At 34.4% G+C, this 22926-nt stretch overlaps 1 protein-coding gene across 6 annotated transcripts in view; it reads right to left on the bottom strand.

Annotated features, from left to right (window-relative positions):
• The window catches only part of LOC111045514, a 67601-nt gene that overhangs the window by 16414 nt on the left and 28261 nt on the right, over positions 1-22926 (bottom strand). For 5 of the 6 annotated variants that reach the window (XM_039432490.1, XM_039432489.1, XM_022330948.2 and 2 more), the window contains exons 7-12: positions 22387-22480; positions 21077-21233; positions 20446-20627; positions 8042-8246; positions 5895-6089; positions 1947-2117 (exon numbers count right to left, since the gene is read on the bottom strand). In XM_039432490.1, coding sequence (XP_039288424.1) covers positions 1947-2117; positions 5895-6089; positions 8042-8246; positions 20446-20627; positions 21077-21233; positions 22387-22480 — 1004 coding nt within the window. The remainder of the gene's footprint in view (positions 1-1946; positions 2118-5894; positions 6090-8041; positions 8247-20445; positions 20628-21076; positions 21234-22386; positions 22481-22926) is intronic. The other variant, XM_039432491.1, reaches the window with a different exon arrangement.

Below are 22926 nucleotides of genomic sequence, written 5' to 3' on the forward strand. Positions count from 1 at the left end.
CCAAAGTTTTTTACAACAAATAGCTTGGGCCCCTATTGGACAAGGCAGCCAGACAACCAGGTCACACAGTCAGCCGGGCAGGCAGTCGCTCACTCCATCACCGGGCATTGGTTTGAGAATGGACAGCCACGTTTTGGCTACCAGTGGCAGTCAACCAGCAGGCAATTATTGGTTGCTAGAATTTTCTGTCCAGGTCACTCCCGTGTTATCGGATCGCGGTAATGTCGGTCCCGGCTGAAGTATGACAGTCCTAAGGCCCATTGACGGCTTAAATTATATATTCAGACTTGGTGGGACCCCGCAAGGGACTCCCTACCAACAAAAGTTATACGAATTTACTTTACTATAGTTTTCAAGAGTGTGAGATAGAAGAGCCAACCTTGGATTTTATTTTATCGGAAGAAATAGCTTTAGGGTTCGTCTGTTTTCTCTCTCCAAATAATTCTAATATCAAGTGTCAAGTTATTGTACAAATAAATAATTAACGATTAAATGAATAAATAACTAGTATACTCCCTGTGCTAAAGAACTCGCCCATCATCATTCTGACTTTTAAATCAAAAACTTGCCACCTATCAGTTTTTGTTCATTTATGAAAATATATTATTTTTTCTTCGACTGCCCTTAAAACTCTTCTTTACGTACTGAAAGCTTAGCGTAAAAGAGCAAATTTTTGGGTAGGTAACTTGTAATCTATTTTTCCTACAGTTACCTTGAGCATTCCTGCACTGATTACAGAATGCAAAGAATCACTTTTCCGCAATAGTGTGGCAGTTATGATTGACAGCTCGACGAGTGCGGTCGTATCGGAGTGGTTGCTGCGTCAGCTGTGCAAAGTTTAAACGTTCCTTAACAAAATATTTCATACTAGTGAACCATGCTGTAGTGAGTCATTTCTTATTTACAGAATTTAAAATGTCGTGTCTTATTTGCTCTAAATCCGTTCGGAATTCAGGTGAGCTGATTTCATGTGTCGACGGTGAAGCGAATTATAATTTAGGATGTGATATACTGACTACATAAAGAAAAACAAGCAGAGATGTGGAGATGAAGCAGCTGTTCCTCTTCATGTCGCAAAATTATGGCAAGTGAATCGGCAACAGGAAACAAGGAGATTACTTTCCAAGATCTCGCAGGAATTGTAGAGGTAATAGCGGGAAATCAGAAGTCGATGGAGGAGAATATTACGAAAATGGAGTTGGAGCTTGGGAGCTCAATTGAATCATGTCATCAGGCGATTAACGATATAAATAAAAATGTTGATGGACAAAACAAACAAATTAACGCATGCATCAATAGCATCGATATGCTTTCAACAGAGGTAGCTAGCCTTAGAAAAGAAAACGCAGAGCTGAAGGAGCGCTTCGAAGATAGCCTATAGAGCAATACCCAACATCGAACATGCTCGAATTAAAAAATGGTATACCCGAAAAACAAGATGAAGATGTAGCAGAAATGTTGTACAATGAGCGAAGCATTGGGACACAAAATCAAAGCAAATGCAATTGTCATTTGTCACAGACTTGAAATAAAAACCTACCTCCACCAATCGTTGTTATTAAGTTTGTTCGTAGAACAGACAAACAAGAACTATTAAATAAAACAAAAATTAAAAGGTAATTTTCTACAAAGCAGAAGAGAGAAACAACGGACCATCCAGTCTTTGTGAACAAAAGTCTAGCACCTGCCCGAAGAAGGATTTCCACCATGGCGAGAGAGATCTTCGAAAGAGGCGAAATCAACATTTACAATTATTTTGGTAAGTCTGTGGTCTGGAAACCTCATATTGTCATACATCGCATGCCTCACTTGGCCATACATCTTTAGCGTCTCCCTAATGTATTTCTCAAGTACCGTATTTCTCGAATAGGCCTATTCTTTAACTAATAAGTTTACAATATTTTAATAATAATTTCCAATAATTTGATACTTTTTGAGCAATTTACCTCAGTAAGAGACACGGCTGGAATATGTGTGACGATATTCAGGCATATATTTAGACAGTCCTTGTTTACGTTCCAATTGCTCAGTAGACCATCGATGAATTTTGCAAAATTAATAACAAAACTGTCTAGTTTGTTTCTTCTATCATCAATTGACATGTCATTAATGAGCATCTGGAAAAAATAGATCCAGGTAAAATAATCAATATAGTTCTCCTTTATGAAATAGAAACACAATGTTGGTTTATCTATTTAAATAGTTATATTTATACAAAACGATTCACACAAGAGTTTCAATTCTCATGATGATGATAATACCATGATAATTGAGACTCAAGTTTGTTTGGATAAAACTATTCAAGCCGGTCTGGTGTTTTGGGGCGTTACAACCCTCAGTTTTCTAGCACTGCATGTTCGTTGGGTTTGATTCCCGTCGGTAGGCATGGACATTTGATCATCTTATCAGTCACCCACGCACAAGAAAAAAAATTAATTTGGGCATCGAACGAAAAACAACTTTGTGTTTCTATTTCATCATGGACTAAATCTACAACATCCCTAATAACAGAGTTCAATGCTCCTTAATGCTTGTTTGAAGATCATGCCAATATATATCATATTGAGAGTGAATAATGATGTGAATGTGAGTGATGCCATTATGGAGTGGAAATTAGGGCCGAGATGAACGAGGCGTTTTTCAGACGAGTCAGATTGGCTAATTCTCAGCTAATCAATCAGCTAATCGGAGAGCTTCTTGTCCTGTCGTGCCGACTCGTCTGATAAAATGCCACTTGTGTCTCGGCTCTTAAACCGAAGACCGGGACAATGACAGCAGACTGAAGTTGCAATGCCTCAGACCATCGGCTCACACAATTAAATGTGAGAATATACAATAAAGTAGTGTTCTTACATTTTTTCATTGAAATTGATCAAAAAATAAAGTAGATAAAGTCAAGTATTATAACTTCGAAGATCTACATGAATTAATAGAGAAGAAAAATGAAAGCTATAAATTGGAGATATATCTACCATATTCTTTATCTCAGATCTAAATAATATCAGACCCATTACTCTATTCTATGATTTTTCAAAAATCCTGGAGAAATTAATGATCAAGCTCTTAGTAAATAATCTTTATAAATTAATTTTTTTCTCTCAAAGCCCATATGACTTTCAACAAGGAAAATCAACAGAAGATGCTCTTTTTAATTATTCTAATTTAATTTATTCCAGTCTTAATAACGGTAATAAAACAACCGGGCTATTTGTGGATTTCACAAAAGCGTTTTGATCTTATTAATCATGAAATATTATTGATGAAGCTCGAAGCGGCTGGGATAAGGGGATTAGCGTTGCGGTGGTTCCGCAGCTTCCTGACTGGTAGGGAGCAGCGGGTGAGTGGGCAACTGTCTCAGCGAGCCTCTTCCATTCACTGTCGGGGTACCTCAGGGATCAGTATCCTCTGCAATTTTATTCATTTCATTTATCTACGATTTGCTTACAAAAAACTTCTTTGGTCACATTCAAGCTTTTGCTGACGATATTGCCTTTTTTATTCCAATAAAAATAAAGACACTATACAAAATAATATCATCTATGACTTGAAAATCCTTCAAAAGTGGTGCACAAGAAATAGAATGAAATTTAATTTTGCAAAGACAAAATTCATTAATTTTGATTTCAAAACATTCGATTTTGCAGCTCCTATTATTATATCATTCCCAAAATTGTGACAATAGTAAAAACTGTGACTGAAGAAATTGAAAAGGTTAAATCTTTCAAATACTTGGATTTAACTTTTGATGAAAAAATGTATTAGGAAACCCATATTCAAAATGTACATGTTAGAAGAGCAATGTCAGAAGAGCAATAAGAAAATTTTATTTCTTGAGAAGCATTTGCAATTAGCAGCTCATGAAAACATTGTACTACACTCTCATACATTCTCAATTGCAGTATGGTTTAGTATGTTGGGGTGGAACTTTTATTATTAACAAGATAAGAATAACGCAGAACCATTATATAAGAATTATACTGTTCAAAAATGTTAGAGAGAGCTCTTTCCCTTTGTATGTAAAGTTAAAAATAATGCCTATTCAAAATCTATTTGTTTTCAAAGTTTTAAAATTGTTTTATTTGAAAAGCGGAAATTGTGGTACGGACAATCTTTATTACAATATTATGAGAAGCGTTAACCAGCTACTACTGTGTAGGACACCAAAAGTAAACGGACATTTTTAGGCATTCATTGATGTACTTAGTACCTAATATTTACAACAAATTGTCAATTGAATTCATAAGGTGCGATTCCTGTATAATTTTTTGTGACAGGGTAAAGAGCTGGTTATTTACTTACAATAAACGATAATGGATTGTTAGACATGTTGCTAGATAATGATACATGTTGAGCAGGTATTGTTCAGCGACACTATTCGGGTAACAACAATCATTTTGAATATTGGATCATGTTTTATTGAATTGTATTGTTGTCAATATTTGTTAATGGTATTGTTGTAAATATTTGTTGATGGTATTACTCATATTATTTACAAAGCATACACATATTTTGTTTTAGGGCTGTTTCTGTTTTTTTATATCATGCGTTACAGGCAGTAGTTTTTTTAATGTTTTGGTAATTTAATTTAAAGCCTTAGACTAGACTCACATCTTTCAATTCTTACTTTATACTAGTTTTATCTTTCAACTATTCATTATATTCCATATTGTTTTTATCTTGTTAATTTTTTCGTCCATCTGATCACACTACTGGGATCGTGATCAGTAACATTTCTAATTATATGTTATTTAATTTGAGGAGGAAATAAATTCATTCATTAATTTATTTATTCACATACAAATTTAAAATCAATATTAGAGAAGGAAATCAGCTTGCACAGTGGCGTATTCCATGGAGGATATGGGGATAATATCCCCCCTCGAAATGGAACCTGATTTTTTTTGTGGCTGGATCAGCCAAACAATTAGCATCTAATACCATATTTTTGTTATATTGTACTATGTACAATAGTCGAGAAATATATAAGGGATTAGAGAATAGCACTAAAATAGCATAGCAATGATAATGAAATATTTTCTTGAGATAGAGAAACATACAGATAGCACTTCAAAGTTAAATCACTTTTCACTATCTATTATTTTGAAGAAATTCAATCTAGCTTTTGCTCTAGCTGATTATAGTTTATTCAGTTTCATGCATATCCTTAAAAAAAGCTCCAGTAGCTTCTTCTAGAGAGTACCCCCGAAAATTTCACAGTTATGATGAACGAGCGTAGTTTCTACCGTGGACAGGAAGGACACATCCCTCTAATATTTGAAAAAAGTCGTCCCTCCCCCAAAAAACAATGTAAGTTTGAATATTCAAGTAAATTTGGAAAAAATGTTAATCAAGTTGAAACTGAGTCTATAAAGTTGGCTGAAATAGTGTTTTATTAGAGCCAAAATTCAAGTATAGCTTGTTATGATAACAATAATTAGTAGGCCTTCTACAAAATCACAATTTTTTTAAACAATTGAATGACAAATAAAATTCTACTCCATACCATTCTATTTGTTATTAAATCAAAAACCAATAGGGCTATATGAAATATTTAAGGGAAAATTGAAATAATAAGTGGCCTACTGATCACCCAAAAAACTTGAATGGAATGTTTGTTTTCAAGTGGAAATTGCGTAAAAACGCACCAAATTGAAGGTTTATTTTCAACATTTAACGGACCCCCCCCCACACCCACAGGTGTCACCCTCAAAGTTTAAGTGCTTTCTACTCCAATGCTATGATCCCCCACCCCCGAATTTTTTCCTGTCTACGCCACTGAGCTTGCAAGCCATTAAAAAGGTCATTGATTGTTCGAATCGACATTAAAAAATACACGAGATCAACTAGAAAAGTCTACTAAATTACGAATTTCAGAGCAAAATTGGAATACTCACGACTCTGTTCAATTTTTGAGGAAAGAAGCCATTTAGCTGACATAGGACAGCCCTCAATACTGTAAGCAAATCGATTCCTTTATTTTCAACCAATGTTTCTTCTTCCAACAAACATTTCACGAAATATTCAAAGTTGAGCAATGGAGAATCTGGGATCCCCATCCATGGATTCACGAAAACATCGGTTGGTATTGCCTGCAAAGATAAGTCACAATTATTAGAGAAGCATGGATAATAATGATTCATGCTTGTATCAATTTGATAAGACAATTTGGTTGGGAAGAAGCAGTATGTTATTTTTTAAAAGAATAATTATTATACCTATAGTGAGATTCACATGATAAAGTCAGAGGAAATGATAGCACGGCATAGTTGGCATTTTTTTCCACAGCCTTCTACAGTAGATAGCTGTGATTCAAGTCATATCGGTATATCTGATAAAATACTAATTTTTGATTATTGTTAATGATAATCAATTATATTTTAAATTGAATTCTGCAAATGAGCAAAAATTTCATTCATTTCAAATTACTGGAAATATATAAAAATATGGCTAAATGAATTTCTAGTGAAGTTTTCATTATAATTTGAAAAGTTGGTCGATACATGAGCTAATAAATAAGTAACTACTGTAATCCAACTTTTACAAGAAGGCATAGAAGGGAAGAAGTATACAATAAGGCATCTACCGACCTATTAAAAATTAAAAAGTGGTTAGACATGAATATTCTTACCCTAAATATTAATAAGACAAAATGTCTGCCTATTTTTACCAGAAGGGAGGCCGAACCAGGGGGCATGAACTGCGATTGCATGTGTGTGGTGAGCCGCGGTCGACTACCTGTAACTGCCGTATTGTTGAACATGTGGAGGAATTCAGATATTTGGGGGTTATCTTGAATATTAAATTAAATTGGGTACCTCATATCCAGCAAGTCAAAATTAAAATAAGAAGATTACTGTACGCATTCGGTCAAATTAGTCGGGTGTTGACTGTGGTTCAGTGCAGGACCGTATATTATGCGTATGTCCAGTCCCTCCTGGAATATGGCATCCTAACATGGGGTGGTTCATCTTCAGCTGTTTTGAAACCTCTTTCTGTCTCCCAGAAGGCTATTATGAAAAAAATCCTCAAGAAGAGTGCAAGATATCCCACAAACTTACTGTTTCAAGATTTCCCCGTTCTTAATATAAGGCAGCTCTACATAAAAAATCTTGCAGTTTATATATCAAAAAACAGGAATACTGTATTTTCACAAACATTGAACATAACTATCCGACTAGAAATAGATTGCATATAGGTATCCAGATTCCCAGACTCATCCATCACGTAGATTCATTCAATTCTTTTTACCTGGCTCATTGCCTTTACCGTAACCTTCCCTGGGATATGTTGCACTCCGAGGGGGCCAGCATTGCTGTCTTTAAGCGCGGGTTGGGAAGGTGGCTGCTCAGCATTGGACATGATGCCAGCGAACAATTAATTAGGTCACCATATATTTAGTGTCAATCTCTGTTTTCCCATTACTTTAATCTGAAATTTTCAAATCTCCCCTCTTACTTTCTTCTCCTGTACTGTTGGATAATATATATGATAGGTTCTAATAGAATATTTTTTTTATCTGCACACAACATAATTCATTAACAAATAAGTTTTTACATAACTTTATGTATATAACTCTTATAGTGTGATTATAGCCGATTATTGTATAAGTAATTATAATTTATAAACAGACATTTTTCTCAAGTGTCAAGTGTTACGCAAATTGACTTATACTGTATTGCACACGACCCTCCTCACACACAGACTCGTTCTAGGTGAGGAGTATTATTCTTTCAAATTATTGTAAATTTAGCATTTCAAATGTTTGTAACATTTTGCTTTTTGTGAATAAACACGTTTTTCATTCATTCATTCACAACAGTACATCACTCACAAGTTACTTTCGAGCACGGTTTGAGGCACTGAGCTTCATCTTCCGCTGAAACTGAAGATGAGACCCAGTGCATTGAAACTCAAACGGACTTGACTTTAATAGTTAATATTATGTAAGTATTGAAATGCTTAGATTCTCCATTAGATGAATAAATACACAGCTCGCACTGTTGTAAAAGTTGAATAAGTTACTTAAAATTAGGCTACTCACTTTGGATAGAGTGTGTTGCATTTTGCCAAAGTAGCTGATATACGTTTTGTAATGTTGGTAGTCGGCCAGGTGAGAGGATACAGCAACTCCACAGAGCACCGCGTGCACCAACTCTGCAACCAATTTGACTGCATCTTTGTGACTAATGCACAAGCTTGTGAACAGGAAATTCACACCTGTTGCCTTGATACGGCCGGGAGAGTATCTGCAAAATGAGTGATACAACAATTTTATAAACACACTTTTTATGTATTTCACACGACATGCAGTCAAATATATTATAATCAAAATTGTTTACTTACTGACTAGAGTACATTCGACCGGCTAGCGATCATTTTCAACAGTCGATTTGATTGCATGTAGTGTGAAATACATAAAAAAGTGTGTTAATACATAGCAGCTCGGATTGGATTGAGAAACCATAATCTTTAATTTTATAAAATTATAAATGATTGAAAAGCTTGATGACATCAAGTAAAACAATTCACTAGAACCTGTAACACCTTCCAGTTATAGCGTAACTAAAATATTTCTCTTTTTCATGGAAATTTAATAATTACATTTTAAATAGCCTTGAGTCTCAAGTTATACCCATTGTTATTGTATAGTAGCTGATACAGCACTTAGAATAGTATATAAGCTCTAGTAATTAAGATTCTTTGTCTCATTTCTGTATTTTGGGCAGTCACTATGCCGGTTTGTTTCTTGAATAAATCTTTTCAAAAAGGATGTCACGTGTTCCGTTTACTTAACTGGCGCCCGAACAAACGGGACCGCAGACGTTTCGGTAAAGTTCAATTAACTTTTTTTTTTCGCGACCAACTGTCTCGAATCCAAAACGCGAGTGTAACTCCTCATCTGCGGCCTACCCTCATCACTCTGGAACCAAGTGCACAGCCTTCCATCCTGGCAGAGAGAAACAACACCTGGCGGCCCCTAACCAACAGAGAACCAAGCGACACGGATTCATCCACGGACGAGGACCAGGACGATCCAAGTACGCTCTCCAAACCAGTTGTGAGTACCAAACAAAAGAACTTCATCAAACCCTCAAAACTGCATCCAGTCTTATCTTCAAATTCAGATATTTCAAAAATGGCAACAATCACTAAATCTATTCCACATGAACTCTTGAGATACATACCTCATTACGATGGTACTTCTCACAAGTTACATCAATTCATATCTACTTGCAAAGACCTTTCTATCGGCTACTGTGCTGATAACATTCAAGAAAAAGAAGCTAATCACTGGATTCTTTTCAAAGCTGCTATGTGCAAACTTGAAGGACCAGCCGAAGCAGTAGCATTCAACAACAGTTGTTCTTCAATAAAAGACTTGATAAAATCACTGAAACAAAATTTTGCTGATAACAGATCTGTACCTGAACTCATTGCTGAGTTGACTGTGATGAAATCCTATCAAAGGGAACATCCTATTGAATTTTTGAACAGACTTAATGAAAAACGTACAAATGTAATTACTAAGTATAAGCTAGATGGTGTTACAGGTTTACTATTAGAAAATTTGATTTGTCAACTGAATGCTACACTTGTAAATACTTTTGTGCATGGAGTTCACCCAACATTAGGGTCACATTTGCAAGTACTACAAGTACAAGACCTAGATGATGCTAGGAATAAGTTAATAAACGATTGTAGTATTGTATTACAGCAACTACGCTACAAAACCACTATTGAAACAATGAACAGGGTAGATAGTAGGAAACATTCCAACAACACAACAACATTTAGAAATCCTAATTACGAACAAAACTTTCAAAAACAATGGTCACACGACAATTCTTTCGAACAAACACACAGACCCTTCCAAAGTAGACAACAATTTTCACCACACAATGTTCAACAAACTAACTTCCCCCAAAACTTTCAACAAAATTTTTCAAATCAAAGCTTCCAAAAACAAAACTATCGTCCAAACTTTCAACAACAACGTTTTCCACAACAAAGCTTTCAGCAGCAAAACAGTAATTTCAAACCTAACACTCAAGTAAGTTCGTCAAACACAGTGTCTATGCGCACTCAAAGAACAGACCCTGTACAAAAATTGAAAACTTACAGATCACCATATGAAGTAAACTACTTAGAGGAAGAACCAGAAGATAACTACAATCAGAACCCGATTGAGGCTATGCAATGTCAAATAAACACTTTGACTGAATCACTCAACAAACTCACGAACCATTTTTTAGAGTCAGGCCCCCAGTTTTCGGAGGACCCCCCAAGCGACTCGACTTGAACATCTTAAACAAATCTCTTCCTTACTTTCTCGATCAAAAGAAAAGAAAATGGCTAGTAGACACAGGATCTGCTAAAAACTATATGCATCCATCATTGGTCTCTCCTGAGATCACTCGATACAAGGAAGACTTTATTGTAAAAACTCCTAATGGAGAAAGTAAAGGAAACGAATATATTTTTTTCAACACTGAAAATGTATTTTCCCAACCCCATAGAATAAAGATGTATATATTTGATTTCTCCACTAAGTATGACATACTTCTTGGAAATGAAACTTTACGTGCGTTTAAGATGAATGTAAACTTTGCTAATGATAAACTTGAATATAAGGATGGAATGAAAGAATTGTTGTTTTTGCTAGATAATAAGAGTGTTACATTACAACCAGGCTACAACGTGATCTCAATCCCGGTTAAGTCAGTCTCAAATGTAACAACAGGATTAATTAAAGAAGTGAATACAGATGTATATACTGTTGAAGAAGGTATTGTAGAAATCACTGATAATAAATGTAAATGTGTTGTTTTTTCAAATGAGCTTCTGACTATCTATCCGGAGCCCATGGATGTAGAAGATGTAGAAGAAATTATAGAGCCAAAACAATTCACGACCAATTGTCCTGAAAACTTGGCAGATATAATTCAAGATATACCATCTCTATTACGAACAAGTCACATGAACGAGGAAGAAAAACTTAAAATAATTAGCCTAGTTCAGCAGTTCCCTGAAATAATAAAACGAGAAAATGATCCCTTGAGTAGTACAAATTTGCTAAAGCATACAATCAATACGAAAGACGATCTTCCCGTCTACACAAAAAACTACAGATACCCACAGATTTATAGGGAAGATATTGAATTTGAAATCGACAAACTACTAAAAAACAAAATTATCCAACACTCCAATTCGCCATACAACAGACCTATTGGGTGGTTCCCAAAAAACCTGATGCATCAGGCAAGCGGAAAATCCGTATTTATTTATTTATTTTTTTATTTATTTATTTATTCCTTGAAAAAGCATTACAATAATTCACAATTTAGAAATATAACAACAAAATGAATCAATAGGAAATACAAATAAACATAAGGAACTACTTCCCCAAAAGAGCAAGCTCGAGCTTGGGGAAGGAGCAGCCGTACTTTGACTACTTACTTATTATTAATTAACATTACAGTATATACATTAACAACTAAAATCAAATCCTTTCAATAAACAAGATAAATCAGTGATGCTATAATAGATCAATATATTTACATACAATATGTGTTAGAATGCAACAAAATTTGTAAATTATAATAAATTATAATAATGACCTGATATTGCCTAGCCCAGTGTATAACATGATATAAGATGTGGTACAAAATGAAATCTATTCAATTGGAATAATTACTATACTAATGTAATCCAGAAATTCTCGGCACTATCCCAGCCATGAGAGCTAACCAGATACTTTTTCAAATGTAGTCCAAAGTTTTTTTGGGCGAGTAAACCTCTCAAATTACTTGGAAGAATATTAAAAAATAATGGAGATAAATATATGAAGCTACGCTGACCAGCAGTAGTCAATAATCTAGGAACAGTAACCAGACCTGACTCCTCCCGTCTTGTAATAGCACAATCCGTTCTATTAATGAAATGAAAAAGTGATAGCTTCTTATAATATAATATGATGTGTTTCAGGTATATCTGTCTAATCGGTAGAACTGAAAATTCCAAAAAAGCCAATCTTGTTGAATACATTCTATTCTTTTTCAGAATAATTTTTAATATTAAATTTTGTATTGTTTTTACTGGTTTTAGAACATTTGTATATGCACCACCCCAACCCACAATACCATATTGGAGCAATGACTGTGCCAGTGCATAATACACTATCTTCATGACTTTCATAGGCAAAACAGAACGTAATTTCACAAATAAATAAATAAGTTTTCTAGATCGTGTAGTAAGCTGCGACAAATGTACATCCCACTTTAAATGCTGATCAACCATTACTCCAAGATATCTGATACTGCTAACCTTCTCTATTTTATTACAATTAACTGAACACCCTAAATCTACATGACTAAGACAATTTGGAGAATGCAAAACAAGTGACATATTAACTGGCTGATTCTGTATATTCAAGGAAAAAGAGATGTATTTTGTTTTGGACAAATTCAGAGTCAGTTTTCTTCTATCAAGCCATTTTTTTACTTCTCCCAGTCCCCTAGCAGCTGAGTCATATGTGCTAGCCCAGTTTTCTTCATGAAAAATTAAAACTGCATCGTCTGCAAATGACAATATTTTCCCATTGATTAAATTAAGGTTACAAAAGTCATTAATATAGATCAGGAAGAGGCAAGGTCCAATCACTGTTCCCTGCGGGATTCCCATTTTAACAGATTTATATTCACTAACAGTGTTATTGACTCTAACACATTGTTGCCTATTCTTTAAATAACTGCAAAACCATCCCAGTGCCACATCCTCAAGACCAAGGCTACGGAGACAATCAAGTAGACGATCATGGCAAACTGTATCAAAGGCTTTTGCAAGATCAAGAAATAAAGCTATTTGTCTCCTACCTACATCCAAGTTTAAGATTGTTTCTTGAACAAAAGCAGCAATTGCTTCCTGTGTTCCCATCCCCTCTCTAAAACCAAATTGATTTTTTGACAGAATATTATTCACTTCCAAAAATTTATGTAGCTGTCTCTTTACACATTTTTCAATTATTTTAGCCAAATTCGAAAGTAAACTTATAGGTCTATAGTTGGTAATTTTCCTTTTGTCTTGTGATTTGAATATTGGTTTTACTACAGTTGTTTTAAAAGAATCTGGAAAAATACCTTGTTCAAAACTTACATTAATAATGTGTTTGAGTGGAGAGGCAACAATACTTTTAACAGATTTTAAAACAGATACAGTAATGCCATCATGACCAGGCCCAGATGCACCTCTAAGACTCTCGATCGCCTCCACAACCTCAGTCTCTGATACATATTGAAAAGTAAAATAATCTTGCGGATTGTGGGGATTGTCTGGTTGCAAATCGTCACCAGGCTCACTAGGAATATTTTGTACCATTTTCTCTCCTATAGAGATGAAAAAATCGTTAAAAGCATTAGCACATATATTGGGATTATCCCTAGCACTATAGACATTACCATCAATTTCAATTTCTTCCAAACACTCCTTCCTTATTTTACAACCAGCTACCTCCCTAACTACATTCCAAGTCCGTTTTACATCATTTCCAGCCTCCTCAATTTTTCTGCTATAATACAATCGTTTAGCTTCTCTAATAAGGACTGTCAATCTATTTCGATAACTTCTAAAATAATTTCTCAGATTTAAATTGAATGGTTCCTTTTTACATTTGTTAAATAGAGCTTGCTTTCTTCTAATAGAAAATACTAAACCTTGAGTAATCCATGGCTTGATTTTTTTAAACCTCGAACTAGATTTGGCTACATTTATAGTGGATTTTTCAATATAGCTTTGTAGAGTTGCTACAAAGTTATCTGTTGAAACATTAACATCCCTACTAGAAAATACAGACTGCCAGCCCTCAGACTGGATAAGAGACAAAAGCCTATCATAATCGAGCCTGGTGGCAACAAGTGGCAACTGAGCAGCATTGTTAGTCAAGTCTATTTCACAACGAACCCTAAGAGAAGTAACATAGTGATCAGTAATACAAGTCTTCAATACCATGGGTTCAATGTGCTTATTAGTGTGAACATTACCGAAATAATGATCTAAACACGAAGGTGTTCCCTGAAATGGAACCCTTGTAAAACAATTCACATAAGATATAAGCCCATTTTCGTTCAATAAATTCAAATAAGATTCAGTGTGGATGTTATTTCTATTATTCAAGATATCAATATTTATATCTCCTACAAATATAATATTTTTTCCTAAATTTAAATTCGAAAGCAGCTCAGCTAAAGAGTTAACAAAGTCCTGGCAATTATCATTAGGTGATCTGTAAGCACAAACAATAACCCACTCCTCCTCAAAAATTTTCAGCTCTATCACGAGACAACTAGCCCCAACTATTGTGCATTCCCGCACATGAACATGATCATAATCTTTTTTCAAGTAAACTACTACACCCCCATTTCTATTTGTGTGATTCATTGAATAGTACTGATTAAAACCAGGTATATCACACCCTATGGGCCTAACACCTTGGTGACCCGTCTCAGATAATACAATCATGTCTATAAATGGCAATACATTAGCAAATTCTAAACAGAACTCGTCTAAATTCTTCCCAATGAATCTGATATTACTATGAATTATATCAAATTTACACTGGGTTGATTAGAAATAATATTGTAATAATCATTAGAGTTATTCAAACATAATGTCTCAACTTCATCGAATTCATCTAAATTTTCAAAAATGTCCATAATAAAATTATTTTACTGTTCATTGTTAAACAAGTCTTTAGTACTTACATCTTAGAAAGGTCCACATCACTTTTAATATGTAAAACATTCTTACTGGTTTCGTCTTTTTTGACAAGAATATTACCATCACGTACCCACACAAAGCGATATCCTTTCTCCCGAGCGATTGTTCTGGTCGTATTTAGCAGTTCAAGCGTTGAAGGTATCAAATGTTCGTAAGCCATCACCCTTGTTTCAGGTAGAACAGCTGAAATGTTTTTCGCCGATATACCAGCCCCACTATTGTCCTGCGAAGATGCTAGACGAAAATGACCCATCCATGACATCTTATCTTGACGACGTACGAATTTAATTACTATCGGTTTGATGCTGTCTTTCTTCTTACTGGGAAGGCGATGAGCAACACTTATGTCTCTAGCAGTTAACTCACTTCCAATCGTTTTTGAAAGCATATTAAAAACCTCATTGACACATTCGTTATTTGTTTCTGTTATTCCGGTAACCACAATATTATCTCTACGACTGTAAGATTGTAGGTCCGCAATATCTGTTTTCAGTTTTTCATTATCACTTTTCAATTTTTCATTGTCCTTTTTAATTTTTTCATTCTCCAGCTTGATGGATGATAAAACTATTGATGATAAATTCCCCCTACCCAACATTGAAGATCTGTTTGGCAAAATAGGCAGGGCTACATACTTTTCAGCCATTGATCTGGCCTCCGGTTTTCATCAAATCCAAATGGACCCGCAATCCGTACCTAAGACAGCTTTCTCAACAGAGCACGGACATTACGAGTTTTCACATATGCCGTTTGGGTTAAAGAATGCACCCCCTACGTTTCAGAGGGCCATGAACATAATTTTTTCAAGAATGACCAATGTACTAGTCTACATGGATGATATAATAATTTTCTCTGATAGCCTTGAGGAACATTTAAAGCATTTGAAATCGGCATTTACGAAACTAAAAGAACACAATTTGAAAATTCAACTTGATAAAACTGAGTTTTTCAAGCGTGAGTTGTTGTATTTAGGGCACATCATTTCGGAAAAAGGTGTGATGCCTAACCCCTCTAAAGTTGAAGCCATAAAAAACTTTCCAATCCCTAAGACCGCCAAAGAAATCAAACAATTTCTTGGACTGACCGGTTACTATCGCAAAATGATTAGAAACTATGCTAAAATAGGTAAACCACTCACTGCTGCTTTGAGAAAAGATGTAAAGATCAATCCCAATAGCAAGGACTACAGGGAGGCTTTTGAAAATTTGAAACTAATGTTACAAAACAGCCCCATCCAACAATTACCTGACTTCTCGGAACAGTTTCTTGTCACCACAGACGCGAGCAACTTTGCCATCGGAGGTGTATTGTCCCAAAAGTTTGATGGTAATGACCTCCCAATAGCCTATGCATCACGAACACTTAATAAGAGTGAGGTTAACTTATCGACTATAGAAAAAGAGCTACTTGCTATTGTATGGTATGCAAACATTTCAGACCATATCTATACGGACGAAAATTTTTGATTCAAACAAACCACAAACCTTTACAATGGCTTAGAAACATAAAAGAACCTAATTCAAAACTACTCAGATGGAAGTTACTTTTAGATGAATTTGACTTTGAGATTAATTACGTGCAGGGAAAAACCAATCACGTGGCAGATGCACTGTCCCGCATACCCTCGCAGCCCATCAATTTAATGGACAACGATGATAATGACTTTTTAGGCTTCGGCAACGAAGACCTACCCTTTCATGGCTTTGACGACATAAACGTAGACGATTTGATTCAGTTGAATAGTAACGATGACCCACCACCGATAGATGATCCTAATGGTTATCTTGACGACATCGCGAATGCTTTAACTCGATTCAATAACCAAGATGATGCTAATGCTAATACTTCTGAGCCCCATGATATGGAAAATAATGATTGTGGTACTGGTAGCTCTGTTTTCGATATGAATGACTATATTCTTCTTCGTGAAGACAATGCCGATCATACCGATACTCATCAACCAACTAAAGAAATTGACGACAATGCTTTACCAATTCATAATGACACTGACAGCCTTGTGACAATTCATTCAGCAGACAGTTCAAATGAACAAATTCAGATAGTAGACGACGATAAAATATTGAACGTTGAACATAATCAGATACTTATTGAACGCGGAAACAAAACACCTACCCTTCAGAAAATTTTTGATAAGAACAGACTCCTTCTCTGTTTTCAAGACCCCTTAGATTTCGAACACATAAACAAATTTTGTTTAGAATACCTGAAACCGAATACCACGTATGGTGTATATTGTTCAAAAGATGGTTTATTGAGTAATCAGTACGAATCAATGTTTAACAACTTTGCTAAAGTCATTAAGGAAAGTTTCAACTCAGTTAAGATTAAGCGGTATAAAAAAGTTAATCTTGACATTACTGATCCCGACGAACAAAAAGAAGTAGTTTCCAATTATCATACTGAAAAACCTATCATAGAGGAATTTCAGAGAGTTACTCACACATTCGACGACGGTACTATTGGCCTTCAATGATGCGTGATATTACTAACTTCATAAACAAATGCCCAATATGTTTAAAGACTAAATACGAACGTCGTCCCATTCGTGCAGAATACAAAGTATCCCCTACTCCTACAAAGCTCTTTGAAAAACTGCAACTTGATGCCTTTCAGTATGACAAACGTAAATTTTTATCAATCATCGACTGTTTCTCCAAACGACTCGTAGTCTACCCCCTCACGAGTCTTAATCAAATCGAGGTAACAGACCATCTCTTCGACTATTTTTCTCTCTATCCAACCCCCAAGATCGTACAGATGGACAACGGCAGAGAATTTGACAACGCTGGTTTACGTGATTTTCTAAAACTTTATGAAGTCGAACCTTATTATGTTACCCCTGGTCATCCAGACTCGCAAGGGTTAATTGAAAGAACTCACTCCACTCTAATTGAACTTTTAAATTCTATCCAACTTCAAAATAGAAATAATACCACTGAAGCCAACATGAAAACGGCCGTGATTGCGTTCAATAACACACTCAATTCCACCTTAAAAATGACACCAATGGAAATACCTTTTTGTGTAGTTGAGAAGTTGATATTGTGGTAATTATTCTTAGTCTTTTTCATTCAATGGAAATAACATTCGGCATCTCTGAGAATTCTTTTCTGAATGACACTACAGAACAACTTATCACTGAAGAGCGTACAAAAGAGTATCATGATAGGTTACAGCTTATACATAGATTGGTAAAAGATAAGGTAGAGATGGAAAAACAAACTAGGACAGAATTATTGAATAAGAATAGGGAAACAGGCGTCGAAATCCCCGAAGCCCCGTTTATTAAAACAACCTTCAATAAAAAGAACAAGCCAAAATTCTTCCAAGTACAATATGATAAACAACAAAATGTTGCAACAAATTCCAGAGCAATTCAAAAACGACCATTCAAAATCCATCCTAATAGGATGAAACGACCACGGAAAATAGTTAAAAAGAAAATAATAAATTTGTTTCAGAACAAGATGATCCTCATTCTCCTGCTGCTGGTCCCAGCAATGTCGTATAAAGTAACGGACTTGACCAAATCATCTGGCATTACACCAGTTCGAGTACAGAACTCCTTCATTATAAATGGCACATACACATACATGCACAACATAAACATTACACGACTACATGTTGAACTAACACATCATATTGAAGACTCTGTAAACCTTTTAAGAGCTAAGGATAGTGATAAGAATCGTTGTAATATTTTACGTTTGTATTTAGATGATATTAAGTTAAAATTTGATCATATTCATATAAATAATCTTAGAATTAAGAGAGGTCTCATAAACGGACTTGGTTCCGCAATAAGCTGGATTACAGGAAATATGGACTCTGACGACAAAGCGAAATATGACAAAATTTTAGAGAAAGTGCAAGCAAATGAATATCATTTAGAGCATAATGTCGAAAATCAATTGTCAATCAATAGAAACTTGATACACAAATTTAACAATGGGATTGATGTCATTCATGCCAACAATGTCAAGCTGAAAAATTATTTTAATTCAATCACCACTCAATTCACTTCAATAGAGCTAACTCAACAACATTCTTTCTTATTCAACACATTGAATCTCATAAAAAATAAAATAGACGATATTATGGTGAGCTTAGAATTTTGTCGACTAAACATAATCCATTCAAGTATTCAGTCTAGAAACGAATTGTCTTTATTAATTCATTCGGCTAAATTGTCTCTCATTTCTGATGAACCCGAAATTTTGTGGCAGCTAGGGTCTGCACATTATCATGTGAAAGATGATTTCATTACTTATTTTATACAATTGCCTTTGTATTCTCATGCCTATGAGACATTTTTTCTCCTATCTTACCCAGTCGTAAAAGGAAATGAGTTGCGAACAATTGTTGAACATCCGTCCTTCATAATTCGAAAAGATAACTCATTGTTTACAGGAGATTGTTTACTAATAAGAAATAATTATTATTGTAAGAATATGTCTAGAATAGTTAATAAGTGTATAAGTCAACTTTTAGACGATTAGGACCTTCATGATTGTAAATCTTTGGTTATAAGTGAGGCTCAACCTTTTATAAGATACATTCAAGTCATAAATAAATATTTAATGTTCAATATTACTACTTGCACTATAAGTAAACAAAATCAAAACATTACAATTTATCCAAGGAAGACTCAATATTACTGAACCTTGAAGAATCAGAAAAGCTGTTTAATTTTTTAGAACAATACGTTTATTGGGAAAGCATTGTATCCTTACCCTCAGAACAACCTGCGAGAACACTATATACAAATCTATCTTTCGACTTGATCCATAAAGCTAATCTAAATATAGAACCACTAGAAATTATAGAGGATTTTACAGCTGAAAGCAATTACCTACTTCATTATATTCTTATCCCAATTGAATTTTTGTGCTGTTGATAATAATTGCAGTTATTTATTACAAATGTAAAATCTCATTGAAATTTTGTAATCGAAATATTCCTGATAAGAAACAAATAGCTTGTAACTTAGGCGGACCGTACCTCCCAACCGAAACTCCTACTTGAAAAATTGTTCTCACACTTTTGTATTAGTATGTATTGATAACATAGTTGAGTATTATTTTATATTGTTTTTAACCAGTTTTTGTATTTTGGGTCTTATCAGTTTTTGGTCGCTGAGGACAGCTCCAAACTTGGGGAGGGAGAAGTTATACCCATTGTTATTGTATAGTAGCTGATACAGCACTTAGAATAGTATATAAGCTCTAGTAATTAAGATTCTTTGTCTCATTTCTGTATTTTGGGCAGTCACTATGCCGGTTTGTTTCTTGAATAAATCTTTTTAAAAAGGATGTCACGTGTTCCGTTTACTTAACTTCAGACTAATTCCCAACCGAATTGATCATTTTCCATGCAAAAATAACCCAATTGTCTCATTTTCTTCCTTAAAGGACGGCAGAATTTACACACATATATGAGCCAACCTTGTGTGGGACTGTCAAATGAAATGTAGCTTGTGATAAAAATATGAAAGATATCATAATTAAATTATGATTTATTACTGTTTGATAGATTAATTAATATCATACAAAATGTAACTTATGATGAAAATAATATTAAATAAACGTCATAAGCGTATTCATATATTTGTGATTATTAAAAATATATGTAAGAGAAGTATGTATCACTTACTTTTCCAGATGAATCACAATCTTCATTGAAGTGTCGATAAGATCTTCTGACGCTTTAGGAGTCAAATTTTCAATCAATAAATTGACAGGAACCACCGTGCAGTTCACTGAGATTTGGCACTCGTCATGAAACCAATCCATCAGCTCTGCATTATTCAACTTCTCCAATAGCTCTAAGAGCAGCTGGCAAAAGTCAATGCATTTATTGTTATTAGCAGTGTGGCTTGATCAATGACACTGAAAACAATACTACTGTATAGTGAGATTCATTTTCGGCGGTCAGCATTCGTGGTTGAATGTGGAACATTGATGCTATTTATCAGAAATGCTGACAGTTTGAAATTATTCTCACAATAACTTCACCTTAACACAAGACTAGAAGAAATTCTAAACAAAGAGAAAAGAATAAATTCTCAAAAAGAGAAGAGAAGATTTACCTTGACCCAAGAAGGGTATGTGCATACAGAGAGCGGTCAGGCGTTCCGAGTTGCAGCGGTCCATACATCTACATACATATTCAACAGCTTTGATCGCTGACCGGTGTGTGTGCACACACCCGAAACGATAACACTTTCAAACAACGAAAAAATAATACATTGTGAACAGAGAGAAGAATGAGACAATCTACTGACCTTGACACAAGACAGCTGAACAGTGAAGGAACTGTCCATAATGCAGAATGCAAGACCCTTGAGGATACCAGCATGCTTCACAATATCCACATGTTCTTTGTAATTCTCCCGAATGTAATTCAATACCGAGAGCCTGATAGTGTACTGGGAGTCATTGCTACCGGAAAAACACAAAAATGTAGAGTGAGGAATTTAATGTATTAATAAAAAATCATTTCGTATGAAATTTAATGTGAATTATATTTTACAAAACACATCAAGATTTGTTATATTCAAAATAGTTTGAGTATTTTAAACGCTGAAAAATGACTTTAAACGAGTAGCATACATGACTTACAAAACTGTAAGGGATATTGTGGGAGGGAATACTGATACTAAATTGGATTATCTATTTGACAATGGTTTAACAAGTATGAAAACTTCTGAAGAAATTTATTTACTATGAGAATAACAATGAAAATGTAAAGCTCAAATTTCAATTTTCTGAGAAATTTATCTGCTGTAGACTACGGTACTGTATAAATTGAATAATAAATGAAAAATATTTTTCAAAATTGAAGACATTCGTTCAATACGTATACCTTCAATATTTTCCGTAATATATTTAAAGTTCATAAACATATTAGTAATGAAAAGATAATAGGCACAATACAAAAAAATCATGCAATATTCTCATGTCCTATAAATCTACCTCATAGGCCAGCAGCATATGCATGGCCTATCTCTGTTTACGGAGGTAGTCTTTTCACATGATTACTCTAATTAATGAAAATTCACAATTGCCTTCCAGAAATATTTACTGTCACTATCATCACAACAGAATGCCTAACAATATCTAACATTAACCAAAGTAGCCTATATTGGACTTAATTAAATTTTAGATGTTCAATTAATTTTGGAGGCCATAGATACTTCAGTTTATATTTATTTTATTTTTATTTACGTAGGCTTACTACCTTCTCTCTTTTCATTTTTCAATTATTCTATTTAATTTTATTCTGTCTTGTGTTATTTTCTATTTATAAAGTTCCTCTTGACTATTTTATTGTCATCTTTTCTTATATCTTGATTATTAATTTGTTCTGTATGTTTAACAATAGACACTCGATGAGGCTTGTATTGACATGAATCTGTAAGCCTCTATATGTCGTATTTTTTCTGCTAATGTAATAAATAAATCTTTCAACACCTACCAGAAAATGTAGATAAAAAATACATCAATGCGGAATTACAAACCTACATTAATTTGAAGCTGATAAGTACATCCAAAATAATAATGAAGTTTGCAAGATAATACAAACTAGACTTACATTAGAGGCAGTGAGATGCAATCGAGAGCTCGTGATTTTATATACTCCAAACAAGTACTAGGGGTATCTACCTCCATACGCAAACAGTCATCTTCTATAATTCAATGAAATACACACCAAAATAATGAAATTTAAAGGAATTCAATTATTATAAAGGGATTAATATGAATTCAAACCAAATCAAACTGTTTATTTCCTCGAAAAACAAAATAGGATACATGTTATAGACAGAAATAAAACTTAAAAATATTCACAGCATTATAACATAACTGAGTATAAACTTACTATATTGATAATAATATAATGTCCATAAAATATTTCTAGAAAATACATGACCATGATTACGAACTTTGGCTGTTGAATTAATAACTATGATTGCTGTAAATAATTATTAGCTGTTAAATAGGAGGAAAGTCAGGGCATGGACCGTGTCTGTGCGCGGGGAACGAGTTGCTTGTATTTTCATCAAGTTCTGCACGGTGTAATAATTTATTGACCGAACACAGTGAGCTGTGAGATTTGGCAGCAATATTCCTTTAA

Source organism: Nilaparvata lugens, chromosome 7 (assembly GCF_014356525.2).
Source record: "Nilaparvata lugens isolate BPH chromosome 7, ASM1435652v1, whole genome shotgun sequence".
NCBI classification, from domain to species: domain Eukaryota; kingdom Metazoa; phylum Arthropoda; class Insecta; order Hemiptera; family Delphacidae; genus Nilaparvata; species Nilaparvata lugens.